Below are 9926 nucleotides of genomic sequence, written 5' to 3' on the forward strand. Positions count from 1 at the left end.
TGTTGCTTGCCAAATACAGGTGTGGAACTACGGAGTCATTGATGGGAATATATGCTGCTGAGAAGCTAATTTAAAGAATTAGGGTAAAAAAAAAAAAGTTTGAATATGAGATGTGAAGCCTGTGTCATATATATTGGGCTTATGGTAACCACAACCACTCTGCCCTGTTTCAAAATTGAAGAGCTTGCAAGACCAAAACCTCCTTCCTGGGTTTTCATGAGTCCACGATGTTCTCTTGGCATCTGGGAAACCGCAATTACACCTCTTCATCATTACGCGCAGCAATATTGTTCTACAAAAACCAATGTTAAATTATAAAATTACAAAACTAAAGCTGAAATTGACAAAGGACTCTCACCTTAACTGATTCGCCTGTTATACTGTTTATAGGCTTTGATTGCCCTTCAATTGTGATTTGGAAGGTAAAGATTTAAGTTTTCAGAGTTGCAGTTGCTAAAGTTAAGGTTTCAATTGGGGAGAAATGGGGGAAAGAGGGAAAATCGTGAGAAAAGAGGGGAAAGGAAAAAAAAAATTAAAAAAAAAAGGGGAACTTAAGGGGTCACGTTCTTTGCACGTGATTTTTAATGGCTGGAAAATTTTGGTTAACGCCGGAGAATGGTCAATGGACCCTCCTCGCAGCCTAAAGTTCATATAAGGACCTTTCATGCCACCTTTTTCATAAAAGGACCTTCCACACAAGGTCGACCTCTTAAAGGAACCTTCCTCGCAAATTTTCCTTATTATTATTGTTATTGTGGGGAGTTTCTTTCATGTTTAATTGCTAGATTTGATCATGAATGCTTAAAACCTAAATTTTATTGGAAATTAATTATTCATTCTATTCTTGAGAGAAGATCAACCTAATTGTTTTATTGAATTGAATTGTTAGTGCTCTTTGCCACAAGCGAGCTTTGCTGCTTTTCTAATTATACTCCGTAATTAAGAGCAATTAATTCATCATCACTTTTTTGTGTTCATTGATTCTTTGTTTCTTTTCTTGTTCTCCTTGATTGCATAATGTGCTTGACTGGAGTCATGTAGTAATCTCTCAAATCTGGGAAGAACAACATTATGGCCTGGCATGCAACCATAACTGTCAACAACATATGTATGTGTTGGGAAGGTTTTAAAAATCTCTTGTTTGTATACAATATTATTCTATATTTCTTTGTGTATAACCTGGGGCTATTTTGTCTACACCATGTAATCTTTATGGTTCTATCTACACCATATTTTTGGTGTAGATATAATTATATAAATTACATGATATAGACCATACCCCATACTATCTAAGGGCCTGTTCTCTTACGTTGAAATTCAGTTCAATTCAGCTCATCTCAATTCAGTTCAGCTCCTAATTTCCTTCTCTTATAAAATATTCATTTCAGTTCAGTTCAGTTCAGCTCACTTCAGTTCAGTTCAGTATAGTTCAGTCAATGAGAACAGGCCCTAATTTTATATCTTGGATATCATTTTCAAGACTTTAACAAGTACTAATACAAAGTAAAAGTGAAGTAACGAACAGACCAAATTAAAGGTAGTGTTGGTGGGATTGACAGCCACTTGATTTTATGCAACATCACCAATAACACGCTCATTATGAGTAAAGGCAACCCAAGACGGTGTTTTTCTGTTACCTTATGTCCTTATCGTTGGTGATGATATCAACATGGTCGTGATTGATGCCAAGCTCCGTCCGACACACGAGTATTACTACAAAATCCACCTAAAATTTGATTTTGTCTTGTTTAAAATTAACACTCCCTAAAGGTTGTTTTATTACAAAATAATCCAAGTGTTGTATTATTTAAATAAGTCAGGCCACAGATTGTATTATTTTTGGCAATTTTTCCTTATACAAATTACTCCCTCTATCCTAATTTTTTTTTCCTGACCATAAAATCCCGTTATACAAAAGGTAATATACAAAAGGTAAACGTGTTAACAAGTGTATTGGGGATCGTGAAAAGTCAAATGAAAAAGATACAGGGGTAAAAGGTCACGAGATATTAGTTACTAGGTTAGTCCCGTGCAATGCGCACGCCGCGGTTTTAGCAATAAAATATTTGTTCATATATATTAGAAGACATGATGTTAAATATTCTAATTAAATTCATATTCAAAATAAAATTTAAAAAAATACTAGCATTAGTGGTTAATAACTTAATATGGGAGGAAATAAGGAAAAATGAAAGAGCCTACCACTAATTACATAATACGAGTACTTTTTTTCTCTATATGAAAATTGTGTTGTCAGTCAATTTAGTTAAAAAAAAAAAAGTTTTTATGAAAATGTGTAATTAATTTAGCTTTTTCAAACATTAGCTTTATCTTAAAAGGAAAAAATAAAAAATAAAATAAAAAAAGAGAATGAAGTCCCCTATAGTTTTGGCGGGAATTTTTTTTTTTTATAAAAAGTTAACACATAGGCAGTATTGCACATGTCAGCGATTTCTACTTTAGTTATAGTGATAAATTGTAATGCACAAATTTACAAATCAGTTTAATGAACCAGGCCATGCCAATCGATGTGTTGTGCGACCAAATTTGCTAAAGCAATCACACTATTAAAATTGAAGGTACTGTAATACAAAGTAGCGGTACATGATAGCTTTAAAGTGTTTTACTAGAACTAATTAATAAAACTATTTTTTGGAAAATTATTTCACATTATCAACCAATTTTTTTTTTTTAAATTTTAGAATTATTGCATTGTTTTTGAGAATTTTATTGTACAAAATTAATAGCTAATTTGTGTCATACTTTTTATCTTGACTATTATTCAAATTCCTAATTTAGTCCAAATTTTGTAATCAAGAAATTCACACGATCAATTCACAAGTATATTTTGTCTAAGCATTAGTTCAATTCTTGGATTGATCACGAAGGATCGATGTACCCTATTTTCCCAAAACAAAATGAAGGATGTACGTACCTTGAGCCGTATACACACTAGAATGAAAAAAGAGTTAAAGACTTACTATTCTTTATTGTCCGTTAAGGTGTACTTTCAACGAGGTTTGTTATCATTAAATGTTGCTACTGTCCAAAGAATGTGATCAGCCTACAACGATGACGAATAATGTGAAGGAAGGCCTATGTGCCGCGCTCTACGTGTTGTGTGCTGGGTGTTGTGTGCAAGCTTTGTTGCGTGTACTTCGTGCTGATGCAAAATTGGTAAGATATGGACGAAGAGAAAAACAAGAAAAAGCAGGCTAAGATATGCATTACTTCAACGTACTCATCCTTAGAAACACCCTCCCTAAATTAAGGAAAAAGTGTGAGAAAAATGCTTTCTATGCATTCTGTAGTGCTTAAACCGTTTTCTTTCCTCATGTTTCTCCTCTCATTTTTCTTGTTTTGAGGTCATAAAGTGTGTAAGAACAAAATTCTTAATGTATTGAACACATTTATACCATTTTAGTACCATTAATAATGTGTTAATAACATCTAATTATCCTTGAACTTAACTATGAAGTAATTTTGATGGGTAAAATTAATGTCCACATTATTTGTACTTCTAAAATAGAGATGATTCCTGTGATGTTACCATTAATGTCAAATTTGTCCTCAAGTATTTATCTCGTTTTCTACTGCCTATAAAATCATCACCCTGCATTTTGTCATAATCACAACACTTTCACTAAAATAAACTCAATATCACAAGAAATTTATTAGTTCAATGAGTCCTCTTTTTAAGAGTACCTATATTTCCTCTCAAATAAGGGTACTAATGAAATCCTACTACATAGCAACTTTGTTCTTAATCTTAAACTTAGTTGGAACAAATTCTACTAAGTTACCTTCACAAGTAGATGTAGGTGCATCTCCTGTTTCGGCCATCTTTGCATTCGGAGATTCGATAGTCGATTCAGGAAACAGCAACTATCTTGCCTCCATTGCAAAATCAAATTACTGGCCTTATGGTTGTGACTTTCGCCAAGGTCTATCCGGAAGGTTTTGTAATGGCAGGACCGTGATTGACATACTAGGTAAGCTATGTACATAATCTATCGTATGATAAATTATTGCTCACATTTTTTCGGTCACTTAATTAAATTTGTTTGACAGGAGAAAGGCTAGCCATACCTTATCTTCCAGCGTTTGCAGACCCCGCTGCCATCGGCTTAAGAATTATAAGGGGTGTCAACTATGCTTCAGCAGGTGCCGGTATCCTTGATGTTACTAGTCGACATTGGGTAATTTCTACTTCCTCCGTTTTTCTAAGATTAACTCAATTTTTAATTACCAGATCTAGCTATATTTTAACGGACAGTTTTCTTATATTAGCTGACCTCAAATCATATTAGGACTAAGGCTATGTCGTTGTTATGCAGGGTGATCGTTTTAGCTTAAGCCAACAAGTATTAAACTTCGAGAGGTCTTTGGATCAATTGAGGAACATGATGACCGGAAGGAATATGACTCAATATCTGGAAAAATCTGTAGCATTTTTAGCATTTGGAACCAACGATTACATCAATAATTATCTCATGTCTTCGTATGATTCTAGCTACAACTACAGGCCTCCCGAGTTTGCCAATCTTCTCCTCAACAGTTATGCTCGTCAGATTTTGGTATACATCCTTATACTCTTGTCCTGATTTAATAGTCACATATATGACCGTTAAAAAATGTCAAATTTTCTAAAACAATACAAGTAGTTGTTTTAGTGTAACAATTTTATATATCCTCAAATATCAAGGTTGAACAATGTCACAATTATTCTAGACCTCAGATTAGGAATATAATGCTTATTTTCTTGGACTCCTTAATGTTACAAATTAAATCTAATGACGTATACACCTTTGGCAAGGCGTTGTACAATGTCGGATTGCGAAAATTTTTCATAGTAGGATTAGCGCCTATTGGCTGCACACCAAATCAGAAGGCAGCAAGACAAGCACCTGAAGGGAGATGTGCGGACGATGTCAATCAGATTATAGGTACTTTTAATGAAGGCCTTCGATCACTCGTGACACAGCTTAACACTAATCATCCAGCCGCAATCTTTGTTTATTTCAATGCATATGGTGCTATGGGGGATGTACTTAACAATCCTGCTGCCTATGGTAAGATTTCTTAAATCATCTAGTTGTAAAAATATTGATCATAATTTATGTTAACCAATTAGTCTAATACATAAATTCCGATCTGTAAATGCAGGAATGTCGGTAGTTGATAGGGCGTGTTGTGGATTAGGACAGATTACATGCTTGCCAAACGCAATTCCTTGTCCGAACAGGAACCAGTATCTGTTCTGGGATGCTTATCACACCACAGAAGCTGCGAATGCTATACTTGCTCAACGTGCTTTCACCGGACCTCCTTCTGACTGCTATCCTATCAATTTCCAGCAGTTGGCTCTTATATAATCTTAATCAACAATTTCAAACATATGCTTTGTTTACTTTAGTTTCAGTACCTGGCTTATGATATAAAATACTTTTGTATCAAGTAGTTTTGAGAAAACTTTGAGATGAGAAATAAAAAACAAAACAAGCTTACCATTAATCCAAACATAACATAGTTTCACCCATAAAACTACATACTGTAGTTCATTCAATATTCGTAGTCAATTTTAACATGATCACAAAAAAAACTCTCAGCCAATTTTTCTAACAAGCTTACCATTAATCCAAACATAACATTGTTTTGCCCATAAAACTACATAGTTCAATCAGTATTTGTAGTCAATTCTACCATGATCACAAAAAAATTCTTAGCCAATTTTTCTAACACACAGATTGCAAACCTTAAGATGAACTTGACCTTAATCTTCTTCTAAGTCACCAAACGCTCATTGAGGGCAACATTCCGTTTTGTTTTCAAGTTCTCTGCTGATTGTGGATCACATAGCTCAGAATACATCTTCGCAACAAGAAATGCCTCAATGCTACCATAGGTAATCAAATCATCAGAAAAACCACCATCACCAACACCATTATTCCACAGAATGTGTCTAGGCTTCACCACCTCCCTTTCAGGCCCAAGTAGTGTCTTAGACAGCTTCCCCAAGTTAAGCTTCGCAAACTCACTGCTGAATTTAGGATCACCAAATTTTTCTTGCATAAAATCTCTGATCTCAACTTGCTTAGAAATCAACAGATCAGTATCGCTTTGGAGCTTCTTCAGAACAGTGTCTATCCCTAACCCCACAACAATGGTTCGATCACTGCTTAGGAAGTCTTTAAGAAATTTGGGTATTTCGTAGGGTTTAAAACCTTTGTTACGACGAAAGCTATCCTTCGGTTGCATATCAATTTCCCAAAGAAGACATTGCTCACCCACACATAATATGATCAAATCATATGGAGCATTTTGTTTGTACCCTGAAATTGTGAAATCAGATTGAATCAAAAAGTTTGTTAATTAAGTTAAGCTACATTGACACTACGATCATACAAAGAAATCACAAACAATTGAATGCACACATCAAGTTTTTATCATAGAAACCAACACTAAGTCTTAATATTAATAATCACTCATAGTTTCATATGATATCATATTCTGTTTTTCAAGGACTTTTGATACTATCCATTCATATGATATCATATTCTGTTTTTCAAGGACTTTTGATAGTATTTAATAAATTAATTCTCTTCTAATTCTAGACTCCTAATATCACAATAATATCATCATAGCATGTACAAGAAAGTGAAGAACCATTATATTACAAGAAAATGAGCAAATAAATCAATCCCACTATTAGTTAGAAAAGATCTCATATACTCGTAGTCCGTATAATTACACATCATATACTCTTAAATTACCCTACGAATTTAATCAACCTTATTGACATCCACATTATTCACATATTTTTCTATACAAAATACCTATTATGGTGCTCTTATCATATACTACTAAGAATATGCTACATTTGGTTAATGTACAACTCTTATTATATGGTAAAGAACCTTAAACAACAGACAGCATTAATTCATGATGATAAAACATAGAATTGAAGGATAAGGGCAGGATCTACGTACATTTAACGTGCTTAGGCTTAAGGAACATCTGTGCTTCAGCATCAGAATGGTCGACTTTCCGAATTGCACAGAGGCCAACAACAAGGGGTTGCTTCTTGTTCCTGTTTCGATGAATCTTTAGAACATTACTGATCCACTCCTTCGCCTCCGACTGCGACTGCTCCGCCCATGGATAGAGTCTCGTTGGACATGTAGCCGTGATTTTGTCTTTCCCCATGGTGATCAAATATGTGTTGCCTTCGCCTTCGCCTTTGATGTGAATGTTCATAGCCATCTTTGCTGTTTGATCAATTTCCTGCTACATTTTTGACAAAGAAAGAGCAAAGCATTAACATCATACTATAATCGAACCGAATAAGAACATAGAAAAACATTGCAGCAATTTTCAGACTAGAAATCCAGCTCAAACAGTGGGAACAATGTCAATCAGAACAAGTTCGTCTATGAATTTCTAATCAAATCACTTTCTAAACAAACAATCGAGTAAAACCCTAATTGATTAATTCTAGGCAATTTCCCCAAAATGAACCTCATTGTTCGTACGATTTGCAACAAAGAATGATCAAAAACCCTAAAGATTACATACAGTTGAACTGAAAACAAAAATAAGCATCGTGAAAATTTTCTAAGAAACTTGAAGAACTAGGGTTTACAACGACATTGTTGATGAAATAATTGGGCGTAAATCCAACATTGTTGATGCAATTGAACGTAAATTGAACAGTATAACAGTAATTTATGATTAAAGTATGATCAAAACCCTAGAAATTATAAAGAGAAATGTACCTGAAAACTGATGAGAGAACAGAGAAGAAGCTTCGGTGAAACTTGTCAATGGGTGTCAATTTTTGGGTTTCAGAATAGTGAAATTCTATCTGAAATGAAATTCTGGAAGACGCTTTTATATAACGCTTTTACTTCCACCTATAGAATGATTAGAATCTTCTGGAAGTCTGGAGAACGCTACGAGCGTTGGTCATTTTAGGGCCTCTACGAGCCAACATCAAGAGGAGGGCCCATTAGAGGTGTCAATTAATATGGGTGAGTGGATCGGATTCGGTAGGTTGTGTCTATTTTTGAACGGAAGTCATACTAAAATATTGTGTTCGCATGAATCAAAATTTGAACCGGATATTTTTTAGGTTGATTTCGAATCAGGTTGATATGATTTTGACACTTATATGTTGAATAACCAATTCAAGAAAAAATAAAGTTGATAATATATGACACGACACGACAACACGATTAAAACTAATGTCTATATAAAGAGATAAAACACAAAGTTGACATGCGGTAAAGCAATCAAAACACGACTCATTTTGATGAATTAGTCAAATTAAGTATCTTACCTTTACATAAGCTTTGACAGATTTTGTGAAGAAAAAAAAAAGCACCAAATGAGTAGATGTCAAGGAATGGGTGTTCTTTTTTTTGGGGAACAATTTCAAATTATGGCATCCTTAAACTATTATAATATGTCATGATTGTCATCTACTCATCTATTGCCTCACTTTTTAAGACCAAGATAAATTTTTATACTACCTCCATTTCATAAAATCTGCAACAAACTAGGATTTACGTTTCCCAAGACAAAATTTGATAAATGTAGTTTAACAAAAGTAAGGGTAGGTTATTAAGGGTTAATAAAAAAAGTGGGATAATTTGATTAAGCCACCCACCAACAACCAAGACCTCTGCCCCCACCAAGCCACCCACCAAACCGCGCCAACACCCACATTCTCCACCAGTAACATCACCTTTGAGGCTTTGACACATCCGACCACCCTACCGCCACCAACACAACCACCGCAGGACCACCTTCGACACATTCGACCACCCTCTCACCACCACAAGATCCGAACCATGCCCAAAACCCACCCTACCCAACTCACAACCACCAAAAACCCACATTGTAAACAACTCCTCACGCACCACCACAAGATCCGAAAACACCAAACTCCCCCCACGTTCTCACGCACCACCATCAAGATCCGAAAAAACCCCACCCCACCTAAGTCGCAACCACCAAAAACCCCAACCCACCTAAATACCCCATCACCATTATCACTTAGGTCTGAATTTGAAGGAGGACCGGCGACTTAGATAAGGGAAGCAAGTCCGATCCGAAACCCCATCACAATTTTCGATTAGATATGAATTTCAATTCAAGGAGGACCGACGACTTTGATAAGGGAAGCAAGAAGCTGGGGACTTTACTCTGAAATTTCGATTAGCTCGTGCCAGCGAGTGTCACGAGTAAGGGGCGGCGATTGTCACGAGGTGGCGCTGATCTGAGTGGTGGTGGTGGACTGTATTTCTGGTGGTTGAGACTCTTGAGAGGGACGAGAGAGAAAAGTGTGTTTCTGGTGGTTGAGAGGGTGGAGAGAGAAAAGTTGGTGATGTTGGTGGTGGATGTGGGCTATGAGGGAGGAGAGAGAATATGGGTTAGGGTTCAATTATGAATAAATTAATTTAGGTTAATAAGTTAATAGGTGGTTTATTGAAGTTAAGTAAGGGTATGTTGGTAAATTTAAACAAAAAAATTTACTATATTAGGTTTTTTTTTGTTGCACATAATGTGTAGTTTCCCTTTTAGGAAATTGTTGCAGATTTTATGAAACGGAAGTAGTACTTTTGATCTTTCTTATCTTTAAATTTGAATTCTCATTTTTACATTTCCTTGTTTTTGTTATTACAACCTACATGAACATAGTGGAAATCATGAAACAAATGGATTATTATACATTTATACATACCTATTTATAATTTAAACTTAAAATATGTTGACTGAAATAATTGGTAAAAGTTAACAAGCACCCTTAAAGCATTAAATAAGACAACATAAACATGCTAATGAACATTATAAAAAACATAAGGAAAAATAATAATCCCTTGCATCAATTATAATATCCTAAATTCTAAAGCGACGATAACAAG

The 9926-nt window shown here is 35.0% G+C and overlaps 1 protein-coding gene across 1 annotated transcript; it reads left to right on the forward strand.

Annotated features, from left to right (window-relative positions):
* The first annotated feature begins 3733 nt into the window (after positions 1-3733).
* LOC145613648 (GDSL esterase/lipase At1g71250-like) lies at positions 3734-5375 on the forward strand. The gene is made up of 5 exons (XM_081668738.1): positions 3734-3992; positions 4072-4199; positions 4338-4577; positions 4817-5072; positions 5167-5375. Exons 1-5 carry the CDS (start codon positions 3734-3736, stop codon positions 5373-5375), a joined length of 1092 nt encoding a protein of 363 aa, XP_081524864.1.
* Positions 5376-9926: the final 4551 nt, after the last annotated feature.

Source organism: Chenopodium album, chromosome 25, assembly GCF_948465745.1.
Source record: "Chenopodium album chromosome 25, dcCheAlbu1.1, whole genome shotgun sequence".
NCBI lineage: Eukaryota > Viridiplantae > Streptophyta > Magnoliopsida > Caryophyllales > Amaranthaceae > Chenopodium > Chenopodium album.

Excerpts from the sequence above, each read along its gene's own strand:
- LOC145613648 (XM_081668738.1), top strand. The coding sequence starts at position 3,734 with ATGAAATCCTACTACATAGCAACTTTGTTCTTAATCTTAAACTTAGTT. Across the intron at positions 4,200-4,337 it reads ATGTTACTAGTCGACATTGG|GGTGATCGTTTTAGCTTAAG; the intron begins GTAATTTCTACT and ends GTTGTTATGCAG. Across the intron at positions 4,578-4,816 it reads GTTATGCTCGTCAGATTTTG|GCGTTGTACAATGTCGGATT; the intron begins GTATACATCCTT and ends ACCTTTGGCAAG.